General features: G+C 60.9%; 1 protein-coding gene across 6 annotated transcripts in view; it reads right to left on the minus strand.

Moving 5' to 3' along the window:
* Positions 1-7,060, minus strand: part of SEC14L1 (SEC14 like lipid binding 1) — a 61,589-nt gene extending 54,529 nt beyond the window's left edge. For 2 of the 6 annotated variants that reach the window (XM_051827997.3, XM_089317727.1), the window contains exons 1-2: positions 6,848-7,060; positions 5,283-5,375 (exon numbers count right to left, since the gene is read on the minus strand). In XM_051827997.3, the coding sequence (XP_051683957.3) occupies positions 5,283-5,345 (63 nt within the window). In that variant the 5' untranslated portion in view covers positions 5,346-5,375; positions 6,848-7,060. Of the gene's footprint in view, positions 1-5,118; positions 5,136-5,282; positions 5,376-5,473; positions 5,495-6,451; positions 6,528-6,847 lie in introns of those variants that run through there. The other 4 variants (XM_070060245.2, XM_089317725.1, XM_089317726.1 and 1 more) reach the window with 4 other exon arrangements.
* Positions 7,061-17,884: the final 10,824 nt, after the last annotated feature.

The raw sequence follows: 17,884 nt of genomic DNA on the forward strand, positions 1-17,884 counted from the left end.
ACTTCTCCACAAGAGGGCTGTGCTCCAAGGGAGGCGTGGCTTAACTGAAAGGTCCTAACACGCTACTTCCTTCCAAGGAGGAAACACGAAGTCCTGTCTGAAATCAGGACGGGAACCACACGCAGATCCAAGCCCCCCACACCCAGCGGCACACGTCTGTGGTGTGCACTCGCCCACCACACACACGCGCGCACACACGCGTGCCTCCCACACCCAGCAGCCAGCTTCTGCGCGGAGAGCAGCACTCGGGAAGGACTCCGAGCAGAAGCCCCCGCGCCCAGCGCGGACACCTGACGCAGGCGCCCAAGGGAAGCAGAGGGACACGCAGGGCACCTCCAGGCACAGGCAGGGCAGCGAAAGGCCAACGGCTGGGCCGGGAGGAAGACACGGCGAGGTGGGAAGGCTCCGCGTGCAGGTTCGCCCGCAGGGCCAAGGAGAGCTTCCAGGGCGTGTGGGGGCCTCGCGGGACTTCCGGGCCGAGGCTGGCAGGGAAGCAGGACACGGGCAGAGAGGACCCTGAAGAAAGCGCCGGGACACGAGAGGCGGCTGCCAGCTGCCAGAGCCCCTGAACAGAGACACAGGACGCTCAGGAGGACGCAGGGGGCCTGCAGGGACACAAGACCCAAGCAGGAAGGAGCAGGCGTCTCGGGTCGCTCCCTCCTGACACAGGGCTCGGGCGGACCGGAGGCCGCGTGGCTGGGCGGCACCGCAGGCTGCAGCTGCCACAGCAGGGAGACAGCAAAGGCCCTGGGAGAGCCGCGCCAGCAGGAACAGGCGAAGGCAGCGCCATCACCCTGCCAGCCAGGGAACAGGGACGGCCCCAGGGCGTGCGATCTGGAGCAGCCCCTAGGGTGACAGCTGTCCTCACAGAGCCGAGGCCAAGCTCCGCCTCAGGTCCGCTCGCGGGGTCTGGCGCAGAAGCAGCCTCCCCCACAGGTCCCAGCCAGGGCGCCCACACCTTGGCTCTGTATCCTTTAGGAAGGGCTGCACTTGACTTTGTTTGGAAACATGTTTTCAGTTACAAACCTCAAGATGAAACACTCTAACCTAAGCACCCCAGAGCTGCATTCCGCCCTGCCTTACACCGACCTCAGTGCTCTCCCGAACCCCTTCTCCTTCTCCCTCTCCTTCTCCCGCCAGCAGCCACAGGCAAGTCGCCCTAGGAGATGCTGTGGGCTGAGACTCCCGGGCGAGGACCTCCATGCAGTGTTTCATGTGGCCTGATAAAAGGAACACGCAACTCGAGAATCAGAAGTTCTCTGGGGGCCGGCGCGGTGGCGTAGCGAGTAAAGCCGCCACCTGCAGTGCCTGCATCCCATATGGGCACCAGTTCAAGTCCCAGCAGCTCCACTTCTGATCCAGCTCTCTGCTGTGGCCTGGGAAAGCAGTGGAAGATGGCCCAAGTCCTTGGGCTCCTGCACCCACATGGGAGACCTGGAAGAAGCTCCTGGCTCCTGGCTTCAGGTCAGTGCAGCTCCAGATGTGGCAGCCAATCAGGGAGTAACCCAGCAGACAGACCTCTCTCTCTCTGCCTCTCTGTAACTCTGCCTTTAAATAAATAAATGAATGTTTAAAAAAGAAGTTCTCTGCCCCTGGCGAGAAAGCCCTCCTGTCTCAGTGTGCGGGTCACGCAGGCAGCTGGGCCGGGGGCACTGATGTGTGCTGAATGCTCCATCTCGGGTCTAAGAGCAAACCAAAGGGCCCCACTCGACCCACGAGCACCTGCTGGGAGCCCCCTCCCATCTTGCCTGGTTAAATCCCCTTCTTTAGTCCAGATAAGTGAGCGGAACTCTGAACATGACTTTTTTAATGCTATCGCCCCAGATGGTAACTCTCATTAAATCAAATGAAATGCAATGAACATATTTAACATAAAATGCAACGACTCCCTCAATGATGTGTGTCCTAAAACAGTCTGTAGACATCAGGCACTTGCTACCTACAATTTTCTGGCAATACTAAACTATAATGAAACTTTTTTAAAGAGATGTGTTTATTTATCTAGTCGAACAGCAGAGTGATTAAGAGAGAGAGAAATACCTCCATCCGCTGGTTCACTCCCCGAATGCCAAGAGCCAAGTGGGCTGGGCCGGGCCGAGGCCAGAAGCCGGCCACTCCACCTGGCTCTCCCACCATCGCCTGCTGCCTCCCAGGCACCTCAGCAGGAAGCTGGATTGGAGGTAGAGATGGGCCTTGATCCCAGGCCCTCCTACGAGATACAGGCATCCCGTGTGGCAGTGCAGCCCGCTGTGCCACACGCCTGCCCCTGCAACAACACTCCTGGTTAAAACACTCAGGCAGGGACTTCTCCTCACAGGACCCACAGGGCAGCCCAGCACCTGCCAGGTCCGCCTCATGCCATCTACGTGGGCTTCTACGGACGCACATCTGCTGCCTGGGGGTCTCCCGAACATTCCACGGAACCCACCGTTCTCCCCTGAACTGATACCTCACTGCTCACTCAGAACGATGGACTTCCAGCATAACCCCGCACTGTGCTTTTCCCTCAATGAGAAAAATGACGCAGCACACGCTGAGGCCAGCACACTGGGCAGCCAGGCACCCCGCACAGACACCAGCAACATTCCAGCTCCACTGGGAAAACACTGCATCTTCAGACCAAAAAATATCTCGCAGCAGTCGCGAGAAAAGGAGGCACTGCCTCAAAGCCAAGGCAGTTAAAGGCTGGATGCCGGGAGACCGTGGGTGGCACAAGATCGGCAAGGGAGGCGTCACCACTTTGGAAATACGAGGGCACTTCAAAAGTTCATGGATGGGGCCAGCACTGTGGCACAGTGAGTTAAAGCCCCAGCCCGCAGTGCCAGCATCCCATGTGGTTGCGGGTTTGAGTCCCGGCTGCTCCACTTCCGATCCAGCTCTCTGCTATGGCCTGGGAAAGCAGTGGAAGATGCCCAAGTGCTTGGGCCCCTGCACCCGTGTGGGAGACCCAGAGGAAGCTCCTGGCTCCTGGCTTTGGATTGGCCCAGCTCTAGCCATTATGGCCATCTGGGGAGTGAACCAACGGATGGAAGACCTCTCTCTGACTCTACCTCTCTCTGTAACTTTCTTTCAAATAAAATAAATAAATCTTTTTTTAAAAAAAAGTTCATGGAAAATGAAACTAAAAGATAAGTTTATTCGGGTACCAAAATTCTTGAGATCCATAGGCTTTTTTTTTTTTTTTTTTAAGATTTACCTATTTGTTTGAAAGGTAGAGTTTGAAAGACAGAGACAGAGATAGAGAAAGATCTCCATCTCTGGTTCACTCCCCAAATGGCTGCAATGGCTGGAGCTGAGCCAATCCAAAGCCAGGAGCCAGGAGCTTCTTCTAAGTCTCCCACGCGGGTGCAGGGGTCCAAGGACCTGGGCCATCCTCTGCTGCTTTCCCAGGCCACAGCAGAGAGCTGGATCGGAAGTGGAGCAGCTGGGACTCGAACCGGTGCCCATATGGGATGCTGGCACTGCAGGTGGCGGCTTCACCCGCTGCGCCACAGCACCGGCCCCATGGCTTTTTATAACATACATTTTCATGAACCTTTGTAGAATTCCTCTAATAAACAATTTCAAAGTTTTCCACACCAAAATGACCCTATCTTTTCACCCCGTTTTTCCATGGGTTTCTCAAGCGCTCTCGCGTGAGGGAACCCAGGCAGCCGCCAGACAGCCACAGCCTCCCCCACGGAACCCAGCACCTGGGAGGAGACCATCCTCCAACTCTGGGTCCTGGGAAACGGGAACCGGGGCCCCCGGGGCCCCCCGCCCCTGCCCCCAGGACCTTCCCACACTGCTCTTCTGCCTCCAGCGTCCCCACATCTCTGTCCCCAAGCCCACCCGTCCTGCTAGGTGAACAAGGCTCAGGCAGCCCAGCCGCAGACAGCCCACAGGAACCAGACCACGTCCCTCTCAAGAATGTGACCAGGACCGGCCACTTGGAGACTGCAGGAATGCAACAGGAATGCCAGGAGGGTTTCAGCCAGCTGAGAGCAGTGGGCTGGCCGCGGGGGAGGGGCCGGCATGCCGGTGCCGGGAGGAGGGCGCCGCCCCCGGAGCCAGGCAGAGTCCTCTGGGGTGAGGTTCCGGGGACAACTGCTGCGAGGCCCAGAGTGCCAGGAACCACCCTCCACCACCAGGCTCTTGGAGCCCAGCCCAGCGCAGCTTGAATTCCTGAACGCGTGTGCGGTTCCTATCACGCCACATGCATCCCGCGAACAAAACTCCTTTTCAAGCCGGCAGGAGTGGTCTTTGTTCCATAGGAGGAGCAGAAGCCGAGCCAGGGCACACAGCGCGCCAAGCGGAAACCCCTCAGGCACAGGAACACGGCAGGGCTGGCTTAGCGCACTGGGGCCGGCAGCACCTTCTCAGGAACACGCGCACACACACACACAGCGGGGCGCACGGGGGCCCCAGGGAAACGTTCCGTGTCGTGACAACTGACCACACCACACACCCAACATGTGACATCTGCTGCATACAAATCAGACCGCAATTAAAAAAAAAAAATCCAAGTTGTCCCCTTGAAGGGGATGCGTTTTTGTCACCCTCTGATCCGGCGCAGTCCCACACGGAGCAGGGGCAGCCGGAAGCAAGGGCACCTGCGTTCCTATTTATACAAAGAGAAACAGCTACCAGCCGGGCTGGACCGGGGCTGACTTTAGAGGGCGGAGGGCAGGATGGGGGAGACGCCCCGGCCTCATCACACTCCAGTGCCACAGCCGCGTGGCACTGTGTGACAAATCTTCATCAGGCTGCGTGGCGCTGACAGAGGCATTTTCCAGCACGGATCAGATGTCCTGGGTAGGGAGCAGGCAAGGAGCACCCCCGGGAATCTAAAAACGCTCGGCGAAGCCTTGTTTTACATCCAGTAAAACACCGCTTTTCAGCCACACTCAAACGATAACAGACCTTGTGGAATTCCCTTGACACGGATTAGGTATCAGGGGAAAAACTCATTCATGGACAGCGTGAGCGAATCTTTCCCGGGGTGCCCGGTCCTACGGCGACCCGGGGCGAATTCACCCGCACATAGACACAGGTCAGGAAGACGCCGCGCGTTCCACATCCCTTTTCTACTGTAACAACCAAGAGAAGAAAAGAGCAACACCAACAGGAAGTACGCACTCGGAGCCCCACTTCTGCATTTCAGAGGCTTCACCCGGAGGCACGGTTTTCAAAAACAGACAAAACGCAGATCCTGGATTTTTAAACATCGCGGACTCCAGACAGCGCTGGAGCACGAGTCAGTAAGAGAAGCAGTGGAGACAGAGCACACTCCGTAGACTTACAGCCATAATCAGCTCAAAGGGCTGTTTGTACACCCGCACCGGGGACTGGTATTTCTGCACCATGATTGTAACGCGACAGCAATCTTCTCACACCTGCAAGACATAAACGGGCGGCAAACAGTCAGAGAACCAGGTCGGCGCCAGCACATGCTACCCACGCGGGGAGCCACGCCGGTCATCGTTCTACCGACCCAAAATCGAAAGGCGACACCCACGTCCGCAGGGCCGGAGGCAGGAGGAGCGGAGAGGGCCGTCCCCGGGGCCGGGACCCCTGAATTATCCTCACGCCCCCGGGGTTCGCACTCGGATCACGTTCTCTCAGCCACTTCCAGGAGGGGCTCCGGGAAACACAGAAATGAAACGGGGCAGAGCGGTGCGGGGCCTTCCCGGAGCGCACCCCTCGGAGGACACTCGGCGCTTCCTGTTTGCTGCCTGCGCACACAGTCTCGGAGACCCGGTCTCCCGGCAGGGACCCGGCCCGCTGGAAAGCGGGGCTCCCCGAAGCCCCCAGCCTCGCTCGGCCGCGACAGCTGCCGGCGCGGGATTACACGCTGAGGCCAGCTCACCGCCCGGGGTTCTCCCGCACAGCTCCGGGTCGGCCAGGAGTTTGCTGAAAACACAGCGCATCTGCAGGCCTGGGACTGCTAACGCCCCCCGGTTAAAAGTTAGGAAGAAAACAAACCCAACCAGGACGACCATCAGGAATCAACCCGGCTGGGCGCACACTCAGAAGCAGCAGGAGCCCAGATCTCGCTGCAGAAACCCCAAGTCGCACCAATTTTGCTGAAAAATTAATTCCTGTAGCGTTCGGGTCCCTCGGACCCGACCTGGAACTTTCCCTCTCAGAAGCGGCCGGGGCGGAAAACTCGGGCCCCTGCAACAGGCCACGGACGCCCAGCACCGGCTGCCCTCCGCCACGGCCTTCCAGACTCCCGGCCCTAAAATCCCGGGGCCCCGGCGCGCCGGGACCACGTTCCATGCCGTTTCTGCAACCCGCGCGCAGCCGGTGCACAATGGGAACCCAGTGATTCTCCCGCATTCAACCGGGACAGCGAACTCCAGGGCACGTCCCGGAAAACGGGGAGCCGCAACCGGGGACAAAGAGGAGTCGGGGTGCGTGCGACAGGGCCACCCCCAGGATGCCAAAGCGACCACGCCGAAGAACCTGCCAATTCACGCGCTCGGAAGCCCGGCCAGCTCCGGCGGCGGCGCCCGGGTGCAGCTAACGCCCTCCGCGGGCCTCCGGAGTGACCGCGGCCAGGTGGCGTCCGCGGCCCGGCCGCCTCTGTTGCATGACAATCGGCGTTCGGGGATTAGCCAATGGCCGGACCCAGCGCATCCCCGCCGGGCGGGCTCCGGGGGCGGCCGCAGGACCCGGCGCGCGCCCCCGGCCCCCAAACCCCAGCGCCGCTGCCCGCGCACGGGGGCGCTCGGGCCCGCGGAGGGGGCGGCGGCGGGGGGCGCCCCTCAGCACCGCGCGCGGCCCGCAGGCGGCCGGGGGTCCCCGCGGGGCCCGGCGCGGGGCGGGGGCCGCACCGGGGCCCGCCGCGGCTCCGCGCGCCTACCTCTTGTCAGAAAGGCTGGGCCCGGGGCGCGGGGCGGCAGGGGTCGCTCATGCCGGCGGCTCCGCGCGGCCGTCTGCGCTCCACTGCTCGGTTCCGGGGAGGGGGCTGAGGGCGAGCGCGAGGAGGGGCGCGGCGCGGGCACGAGTGGTTGTTACGGGTGACGGCGAGGGCGGGGCCGCGCGCCGGGCGGGGCGCGCATGCGCGGGCGCGGCCGAGGGGGCGGAGGCGGCCGCCGGCGACGGTTGCTAGGGAGGGGGAGGGGGAGACGGCCGGGCTGGGTCGGCACTGCGCAGGCGCCCTGTCCAGAGCCACAGGGCGTAGGAGGAGCTCCGGGAAGACGCGGGCCGCGGCAAACCGCGGGCATCCGCCGACGCCCTGTGGCTCCTCCCACTTCTCGTGCGTCACGGGGCGGGGCGAGGGCGGAGCCGCGAGCGGGGGCGGGGTGGGGCGGGCGGAGGTGCGCGCGTGGCGGCGGCCGGTTCCGCCGAGGTGGAGCCGGGCGCCCTGTGGGCCGTCGGGGAGTCGTGGGGCCGCTGCGCCCGCTTCCGGCCGGCCCTGCCGGTCCCCCCGGGCTCCCCATCGTCGTGTGGCGTCCCTGCCGTGGGCTGGCCGAGCCACGGCCACGCGGTGTGGCAGCCGGCGGCGTCCGGTGGCGTCGGGCTGGGGCTCGGCCCAGGATGCGGGATGACCGGTCCGGGGGCCGCGCGGTGCGGCTCGAGCCCCGGGACCTGCGCCCCGCACCGGAGGGCCGGCTCGCGGCAGAGCTGGTGGTGGCCCCGGCGGTGTCCCTGGTGCCGCCCGCCCGACGCGGGAGTCCGCGGCCGATGACCCGGTCACACCTTGTTTTCCCGCCTGAACTCCGCGTGGCTCGCGGTCAGCCTGCGAGGTCACATGGCCGCGTTCCGAGCCGCCTGGACCCGGCAGGACAAACCTTCCAAGGAGACCGATCGGAAATTCATTGAGCCACGCGTGTAGGGATTTTTATGGTAGACATCAGTTAAAATTTTTCAAAAGGAAACTTGAACTGCATTGACTTGAACGAAATAAGAAAGAAGATTTAGATGGAAATGTAAGCTATTTAAACCAGCGATGTTAGGAAAGTTCATTTTTAAGGCGAGGTGGTGATGGGATGGTGGCTAACGGAGGCGGAGACGGCTGGAGTTGTGCAAGGGGTTAAACCGCCGGCATCCCAGATGCGGCTCAGGCTCGGGTCCCCAGCTTCCGGCTGTCCCCGGGGAGCAGCAGAGCCCAGTGCTTGGGTCCCTGCACCCGAGGGAGCCCCTGACCTCAGCCTGGCCCAGCCCAGCCTTGTGGCCATTTAGGGACTGAACCAGGCGATCGATCTCCCTCCTCCCCCCCAGTAACTTTGCCTTTCAAATAAACGTCTTTCACGGCCATCTGTCCACAGGGAGGGGTGGGGGCCTGACTTGGTCCGAGTTACACTGTCCTGCCCACTTTTGCTTCTGCTTCGAATTCTCTCAGATACAGGAACAAGGTCCCCGGGGTTCCGCAGGAAGCTTCCCACACCGGAGCCCGGAGCCGGTGCTGTGTGGCAGACACAAGACCACCATGTTGGGGGGGGAGTGGCCGGGATCCAACGCCTAAAGTCACGGCGTTGCCGAGACAGAAGTCCGGGGCTGGTCCACCCTGGCTGCCCGGAGACTCCCACAGTGACCGGCCAGCGCCCCGAGGCCGAGCTCACGAAGCCGGCAGGCAGGGGAGAGCCCCGCTTCAGCCAGAGCCGTCCGGAAGGCACTCCCGCGCAGGCAGGAGGGGGAAGTCAGGTGTCTGTGTGGGTGTGGGGGTCTTGCCTCAAATTTCATTTATTTAAAAGAGTTCGAGGGAGGGAGAGACAGGCAGAGCAAGGTCTTTATCCACTCCTGGCTCTTGGCTTCGGCTAGGCGCAGCTCCAGCCATTGCGACCAATTGGGGAGTGAACCAGCAGATGGAAGACTCTCTCTCTCTCTCTCTCTCTCTCTCTCTCTCTCTCTCTCTCTCTTTCTGCTTCCCTCTCTGTGTAACTCTGACTTTAAAATAAATAAATAAATCGATCATTGAAAAAAGAAAAAGTGCCGTGCTGGTTCGGGCCTGGTGTGCACGCGCGGGGCCCACGTGTGGGTGCGTGGAGCTGCTGGCCCGGGGGTTGGGCAGTCGTCCTGGGAGCGGCTCGGTGCCCAGAGCAGCAGTGTTTCCTGAGAACGGGTTTTCTGTGAACGTCCTGAGGGAACACGAGGCTGGCTACCAGCGCACCGCGTCCTCCCGAGCAGGAGCTTCCTGGGTCAGACGGGCAGGGCTGCCGCGGCTTGTGCTTTGCCAGGTCACGGTGCGCTTCCTGCTCGCACGGCCAGCTGGCACCGGGGAGGGTAGTGGGGAACCGAGCCTCCTGTCCTCAGAGGTCACATGCAGGCACACGCATCCTCTCACCGGCCGTTGGCCAGCACTCGGTCACGTGGTCACGCCCAGTCGCAAGGCGGGCGGGGAACGAGGCCTGTGTTGCAGGTGCCCCGTGCCCAGCTGCGAATGGGGGCTCTCTTACTAAGACAGCAGGCTTGTCTTCGGCGCCGAGTGCCCGTCTTGCCGAGTTTCAGCGGCAAATGGGGAGGAACACGCAGAAGCCACGGTGCTGCCCTGAGTCTCGGAGCGAGTGCTCGTGGGAGCCGGCGACAGGCGTAGGGGAGGCCTCACCGCCCGCAGGGCTGCTTCGAGTGGGAGATCCGTCACCGAGGGGATCATCATGGCACTCCGGCGTGTATGCATGCCTGCGCACACACACAAAACCCGGGGCAGACATCTGAGGACCCCCAGAAAGTGAGGGTGTGGGCAAGAGAGAGGGAGGGTGCTGATGACAGGTAGGGGAGAGGCAGGAGGGGGCGCGACGTCCCAGGTGCCAGTCATGTGGGGTCAACACAGTCAACGGCCAAGGACGTTGGCCAGGATGTGAAAGAAGGGCGGTCCCAGAGGAGCAGGGTCGCTGGTGTCCCACCCTGGGAGGGAGGGTGGACAGCGGTGGGTTGAGGACAGAATGGAGACCAGGAAGGACAGTGTCCACTCTCAGGTCAGTGGTGCCACCCAGCCCTTGTCTTCCACAGAGAGGACACGTTGGTCAGTCGTCCAGAGACCTCTGCCTGGTGGCACTGCTCTCCAGGCCGGTCATGTCACCCACAGGCTGCAGCAGTGCGGGGGGCTCACGGCCCTCCCTCCCCCTCCCTGTAGAGCACTCAGACCAGAGCGTTCCGGAGCCCCTGAGTGTGTCCCTCGCGTCACGAGCGTTCACTTACTGATTTGTGTATTGCGAAGGCAGCGTGAAAGAGAGACAGAGCTCCATCCACTGGTTCATTCCATAAGTGCCCGCAACAGCCAGGGCTGGGCCAGGCTGAAGTCAGCAGCCAAGCACCCCATCCAGGTCTCTCAGGGTCCCAAGCACCTGGGCCATCATCGGCTGCCTTCCCAGGCGCACCAGCAAGAAGCTGGATCCAGAGCCGGTGCCGCGGCTCACTAGGCTAATCCTCCGCCTAGCGGCGCCGGCACACCGGGTTCTAGTCCCGGTCGGGGTGCCGGATTCTGTCCCGGTTGCCCCTCTTCCAGGCCAGCTCTCTGCTGTGGCCAGGGAGTGCAGTGGAGGATGGCCCAGGTGCTTGGGCCCTGCACCTCATGGGAGACCAGGAAAAGCACCAGGCTCCTGGCTCCTGCCATCGGATCAGCGCGGTGCGCCGGCCATTGGAGGGTGAACCAACGGCAAGGGAAGACCTTTCTCTCTGTCTCTCTCTCTCTCACTGTCCACTCTGCCTGTCCAAAAAAAAAAAAAAAAAAAGAAGCTGGATCCAAACAGAACAGCCGGGACTTAAACCAGCACTCGGGGCTGGGACGCCGGCATCGCGCATGGTGGCTCCACGTGGGCCACCACGCCAGCCCCGTGATGAGCGTTTCATTAGTGAACTCCTCATCTGTCCATGTCACCTCTCCCGTGGCGGAGACACTGTGTAAGGGCCACACGTATCGGTGCCCCTGGCCTAGAGCCCCAGCGTCGCAGGTCCTGGCATCCACGGCAGAGCACTGGCTCAGCCAAGTCCCATTACCAGCCCGAGGCTACAATTGCTCCCATCAGTGGCCTCTGGTGACATCAGGACGGCGTGTCGGCAGTCTCTTCTCACTGCCTGGGCACCAGCCGCGACGCACGGGAAACAGCTTTGCAGCGTCCCTTCCCCCTTCCTGAGGCGGGGACGATGGGAGCGGGCCCTCGCACCCTGGCTTCGCCATCGCAGTGGGCACGCATCAGGGGTCACCTCGGGGAAAGCCGGGGAAGTTAGCGACATCACAGGTTTGGGGGCAAGGGAACTGGGGGGTGGACAGGAGAGACCCTGGCGCGCAGAACAGTCTCCAGAGCCCAGCCTCGTCGCCGTACGGCAAAGGAAGGAAGAACTGAGTCCGAACATGAGCCACGTGGAGAGCCGCCGGCAAGCCCTGGTGCTCGCCGTGCTGCGAGGCACGGGGGCGCTGCTGGCCCTGGCCAGGCCCTGGCGTTCCTGCTCCCACGTCGCTCACTCCCGGGACGCCACGCCTGCTTCTGGAGCAGTCGGCTTTCGCATTTGGACCTAAAAGAGTTAAAGGCAGAGTCTCCTGACATGAACCATCTGGCCGCTGGCGGCCTGGAAAAGTACAGAAAATGTAGGTTACCCTACAGGCACAATTTCCTAATTGAGCGCTGGCGGTGACCCAGGGGCCTTGAGCTAACACATTGCTTCAGTCTCCGCCCGGGGAGACTCGGGGCCAAGGAGCCAGCGCGAGGGTAACCGGGCAGCCTCCTGCATTTGCAAAAGTCTTCGTTCCAGGCTGGAGAGGCGCAGCTCCCTACAGCTCAGCGGCTTCCTGACCTGGGAGATCTGCCGCTCTCCGGGTGCCTGGCACACGGCACGCAGGATTCTCTCTGAGAAACACGAACAAGCTCACTGCCTGGCTCCAGAACCCCGCCGACCACAGACTTAACCGTGAGCTCTGAAGCCTGGCCTCGCGGGTCCTCTGCGGATGGCCGGCCCCGCCTGCCTTTTCCCAGAGCGATTGTTTTGTGGTCCCCGCTCCGCCTCTGCGTGCATTCATTCGCGCCCTTGTGAGCCCAGCACTGACCCGGCACCTTACTTTACTCAGACACCACGGGGAGCCCCGGAGCGGGGAGACACCCGCGGGGAAGCCGTGTCTGAGCCCAGAGGCGCCAGCAGGGAAGGCGGCCCGTTCAGTTCCACGGCAGCCCCGTGTCACCCGTGTGGACCCCGGAGCCTTCTCCCTGCGCCTCCTTCTGCGGGTCCCCGTGCTTTGTTCTTCCACTAGAAGGCAGTGTTCTGGGCCCGGCATCCCCTCTAAGTGCCGGTTCGAGTCCCCGCTGCTCCACTTCCAACTCAGCTCCCTGCTAGTGCACCTGGGAAAGCAGTGGAGAATGACCCAGGAACACAGGCCCCTGCACTCACGTGGGAGACTCGGAGGAAGCTCCTGGATCCTGGCTTCTGCCTGGCCCAGTCCCGGCTGATGCAGCCATTTAGGGAGTGAACCAGCGATGAAAGATCTCTCTCTCTCTCATCCTTTCTTTCTCTCTCTCTCTCTCTCTCTCTCTCTCTCTCTCTCTCTTCCTTTCTCTCTGTCACTTTGCCTTTCAAATAAATAAATAAATCTTAAAATAGAGGGCAATGTTGGCTTCCATCGGGTTGACTGTAAATAACTGTGTCTGTCTCTCCCATTGAATTGTAAGTTGCTTTGCCACCAAGGCTGTGGCCGTTCATGTTCTTCTACTTCTCAGTGTACTTTTTTAAATAAAGATTTATTTATTTATTTGAAAGGCAGAGTTACATACAAAGAGAGAGAGACACCTACAGAGAGAAATTTTCCATCCATTGGTTCACTCCCCACATGGTCACAACAGCCAGGGCTGGGCCAGGCCAAAGACAGGAGCCAGGAACTCCATCCACGTCTCCCATGTGGGGGCAGAAGCCCAAGCACTTGGGCCATCGTCTGCTGCTTTTGCATTAGCAGGGAGCTGGATTGGAAGTGGAGCAGCTGGGACTCGAACTGGTGCCCACGCGGGATGCCAGCATCACAGACCGCGACTGTGGCCAGCCCCTCCTCTTAACCCCGGTCGGGTTGCACTGCTGAGACCCTTACTCCGCACTAGCAGGCCTCGCCAGCAGGAGGGCAGAGCAGAAGCATCTTGGGGGCTGCACTCTGTCCCCTCTCCCACGTCTTTGGCCAGCTCCTCTCTGCCTCCTGCCACCCAGCAGGCCCAGGGAAGCCACGCGGGCACCTCTGCAGTGAGGGCCACAGTGGGCATCTGATGGATCCAGGACAAACAAGCGTGACCTGAGCCCGTGAGCTTCCTGCTCAGAGGGACGAAGCAGCCGACTGCATCCTGGTTCTCTTTGGTTGGCTGGTTTCATGCTTCACCTGCCGTGTGGCACCCTCGCTCCATGCCAAGTCGGACCCTAGCTTAGCCGGGGTCCAGCAAGCAGGCCCAGGGCTGTGCTGGCTCCAGTCCCACGGCTGGAGGTAGGGGTGGACTTGCTGCTTGTGACTGGACCGTGACAAAACAAGGGGCCGGGTGAGTAGTGGAAAGCAGAGCATCCTGGGGCCAGTATCGCAGCAGGAGGGTTAATTGACTGCTTGCCACACCGGCATCCCACGTGAGCGCAGGTTCAAGTCCCCGCCACTCCACTTCTGATCCAGTTCCCTACTAATGTGCCTGGGAAAGCAGCAGAGGATGTCCCAAGTGATTGGGCCCCTGCCAGCCTCATGGGAGACCCGGATGAATTCCTGGCTCCTGGCTGTTGGGGCCATTTGGGAACTGTACCAGGAGACGGAAGGTCTCTCTCCGCTAGCTCTGTCACTCTGCCTTCCAAATACGTAAATAAGTTAGAAAAAAAAAAAAAAAAAAAAAAAAAAAACAGCAGAGCACCCTAAGCCTGATGAGTGGAAGCAGTTTGCCCAAGGCTAACAAAGGACAGGAAAGTCCTCCTCCACTTCCCTCTCTGACCAGAGACCCGGCGAGGCTCAGCAGAGGCTGGGCTCCTCCCACTTCCTCTTTGACCCCTCAGACTGCGTTCCACTTCCTTGTTTGGGGTGCGTCCACCTACCAGGCCTCCTGCAGCCTCAGCCCGGTGAGTTCTGGGCACGCAGTGTGGGCTCCGGCTGATGGGAGTTACCCATGGCCTCATTTCTTCCTTTCTTTTTCTTTTTTAGATTTTATTTATTTACTTGAGAGGTAGAGTTACAGAAAGAAGGAGACACTGAGAGAAAGGTCTTCCCTCCTCTGGTTTACTCCCCAAATGGCTGCAACAAACCGGAGCTGCGCCAATCCGAAGCCAGGAGCTTCCTCTGAGTTTCCCACGTGGGTGCAGGGGCCCGAGGACGTGGGCCATCTTCCACTGCTTTCCCAGGTCACAGCAGAGAGCTGGATCGGAAGTGGAGCAGCTGGGACTCGAACTGGCGTCTATATGGGATGCTGGCCCTGCAGGCAGAGGATTAACCCACTATGCCGCAGTGCCGGCCCCTCCTGTCCTCGTTTTACCCCGGTCCGACACTCCCTCTCTCCTCCCTTCCCACCCAGGCAGGGCCCGGGAGCCTGAATGAGCCATCTTGGGAGCCCAAAGCAACTTTTAGGGTTTTTCTCCTCCAAAGGGAAAAAACCGTGTTTTCAAAAAGTGGGTGTTGGTGGAATTCCGGTCAGAAGATGCATCGCCCAGGCTGCTGAGCCCCGTGAGAAAACGCTGATGGACACTTGGAAAGGGTTGGGCTGTCCCCAACTGCTTCCCCGGGGCTCTGCCGCTGTGTGGTTAGCATCGTCTTCCTGCCTGCCCCTCGGGGGTAACCAGCATCATCCTGCCGTTGGTTCACCCTCCAATGGCCACCGCGGCCGGCGCGCTGTGGCCTGCGCATCGCGCTGATCTGAAGCCAGGAGCCAGGTGCTTCTCCTGCTCTCCCATGGGGTGCAGGGCCCAAGCACCTGGGCCATCCTCCACTGCACTCCCGGGCCACAGCAGAGGGCTGGCCTGGAAGAGGGGCAACCGGGACAGAATCCGGCGCCCCTACCGGGACTAGAACCCGGTGTGCCGGCGCCGCAGGCGGAGGATTAGCCTAGTGAGCCGCGGCACCGGCCTATCCTGTAATTTACACGAACCCTGCCCCATCTTAAATTTCCCCAGACAGAAAAAACAATAAGGAACTCGCTCACAAGACCGGTAGGCAAAAGTGATTCAAAGACCAGCTCTGGTGAGCTGAGCTCCGGGTACAAACAGGCTACGGAGACACAGCGGTGGTTCCTGGGAGCCCACCTGCCACCTGGGCGCCAAGGGCTCGGGGGACACACCAGGAGCTCACCTTGCCTAGCTGGGCACAGCAGTCTCTATGTCCCAAGTTCAGGAAGTTCTCCTGACTTAATTACTTTTTTCACTCGACTTTAAAATGCTCAAGTGCGAATGCATAACTTGTCCTAAAAGGGACGGTGCCTCCCTCGGCGGCTTCTGGTCAGGTGCCCTGTGCGTGCCGGGGCCAGGGCCCCAGCTGCCTGCGGGACACCGCGGGAGGTCTGCCATGCTGACGCCAAACCCGGAGCCTGCGTGACTTTCCTCTCTCCCCGGGGGGCACAGGTGCAGCTCTGACCTTCCCACGCAGGGCACAGGCGCCTTCCCGCCACCCGCAAGGCTCAGGACGTGGGTGCTGGGCTCCCTGGGGCTGCGCTGGCAAGTCCTCCCCAGCTGGGTGGCCTTGGGCAGCAGAAACACATGGAGGTGAAACCAGGGCGTGGCAGGACTGTGCCCTGTCCTGAGGCTCCAGGCAAGGACCCTTCCTGGCCCGTTCAATGCCGATGGCCCCAGCTGTCCCTTGCCTGGTGGCCCTGCAACCGCCTTCTCCCCTGCATGTTCTCGGGTGCCACATCTCCCTCCTTTCTCTTCTAAGGCCAGCAGTCACTGGGTTGAGGGCCCACTCCAAATCCACAACGTGTTCAAGGTTCTTAGCTACATCTGCAAAGACTTTTTTCCAAATAAGGCCCCCCCACTGGCCCCCACTGGCATTAGGGTCTGGACTCATCTTTCTGGGGTCCCATTCAACTGCCTACATTGAGGGAGCACGCGTCTGCTCGCTGTCGCCTTTGCAAGCAGGAGGGGCAGCCGTCCTGTGTTGTAGGGGGTTCATTCCAGGTCCCCCCTCTGCGAAGCCAGCAGCCGTGGAGGCGCTGAAACACAGCAGTCTTGGCATGCAGACTGCACACACCCTCCCAGACACGTTACATCATCCCCAGGTGACTTGGAACTCCTAACACGATGTGCGTGCCAGGTAAGCTGAGTGACTCAGTGTGGCGCAGGGTACAGTGATGCACCCAGGTCAGGTACAGCTTCTCCCCCGCTGTATTTGCAACCTGTGCCTGGTGGAGCTGGCAGGTGCACAGAGAAGGTGTCGGGGGTTGCCCAGGCTCTACCTCCAGGACCCCCCCGGCACTCGCTCCTGGCCCGGAGCAGCCTGGACTGTGGGCTCTGAAACAGCCTGGAAGCGAGGCTGCTGCTGTCTTTGGCAGCCAAGGTGGGGCTGTGGTCAGGGGCTCCCGTGCGCCCCGGGGACAAGGGACGAGCTGGACCCACGTAGCACGCTGCCACACAAAGGGGTCCTCTGGGGAGTAGCACCTTAGGGGTGCATTCGGAAACCCTTTTGATATGCTGCTGGCGACCTGCACCTACGCCACACCCAGGGGACCGGAGGCACAGGCAGCTGTGGGGTTGCTCAGAGCCTTGGAGACAGCTGGCAGGCCCTCTCTCCTATGGTGCCTGAGCACGGGACAGTTTAGTGAGCCACAGCCCAGGATCAGCTCCCTCCAAGAACAAACATCGGGCCAGTGCTGCGGCTCACTAGGCTAATCCTCCGCCTCGTGGCGCTGGCACACCGGGTTCTAGTCCCGGTCGGGGTGCTGGATTCTGTCCCGGTTGCCCCTCTTCCAGGCCAGCTCTCTGCTGTGGCCCGGGAGTGCAGTGAAGGATGGCCCAAGTGCTTGGGCCCTGCACCCCATGGGAGACCAGGAGAAGTACCGGGCTCCTGCCATTGGATCAGCGCGGTGCCACGGCGGCCATTGGAGGGTGAACCAACGGCAAAAGGAAGACCTTTCTCTCTGTCTCTCTCTCTCTCACTGTCCACTCTGCCTGTCAGAAAAAAAAAAAAAAAAAAAAAGAAAGAAAGAAAGAACAAACAGCGGCAGTTAGAGACCCACAGCACGACCCCTGCGGTCAGCTCCTCCTGCAGGTACAGTCAGGGCAGGCAGCTCCAGAGCAGAGACTCGGGGCCTCAGTCGCTGACGCCACACTGCAGGGCTGTGTCTTCTGCGTTCGCGCCTCTCTGTCCACTCGGTTTTTCTGCTCTTTGCTTTTGTCCCAGCTCACCGCTTGTGTGTGGCCCTCGGACCCCGGGCGGGCGGGCGGGCAGGCGAGCTCATCGTGGGCCATGAACTCTTTCTCCGTCCTGAGCAGCCCTGGGGCTGACTTGACTCATGCATTCTCTAAATAAGTGCACCAGGGCCCTTGAGTTCCATTTATTCCTCGTCATCTGGTTGTGCTCCGAGTGCCTGCGGCATGACGTCACAGGGCGGGAAGGAAAACCCTGCCACTATGGAATCTGCGGATCAGGGTCTAGTTTGCAGGCGCCGAGTGAAATCCAGGCCACTTTAACTTGGTGAAAATAATGGGAAGCTTTTTATTTTTTTTTTCGTTTATTTTCTTTAAATTCTCTCTTTTTTCTCATTGTCCCAGTACACTTTGCTGCTTGAACTGTTTGGATCCCAGTACAAAGTAAACCTTGTTCCCTGGCAGACGATATCAAATCCACCGTTTGGATTCCAGCACTCTGGGCTCAGCGTAGGAGAAGCCGAAGGGCATGATGGGTCCCAGCTTGGTGAGGGGGAGGCCGAGGGGCTGCATGAATTCAGTAAAACCTGGGCTACGCCCGTGCTGGGTGCAGGTCACCTCCGAGGCCGTTCCCTTCACCTTGGCCAAGCCCTCCTGTGTTTACCAGGTAAAG

The sequence above is a fragment of the Oryctolagus cuniculus genome, chromosome 17 (genome assembly GCF_051225735.1).
Source record: "Oryctolagus cuniculus isolate XC-2025 breed Fujian yellow rabbit chromosome 17, ASM5122573v1, whole genome shotgun sequence".
In the NCBI taxonomy this organism is placed as follows: domain Eukaryota; kingdom Metazoa; phylum Chordata; class Mammalia; order Lagomorpha; family Leporidae; genus Oryctolagus; species Oryctolagus cuniculus.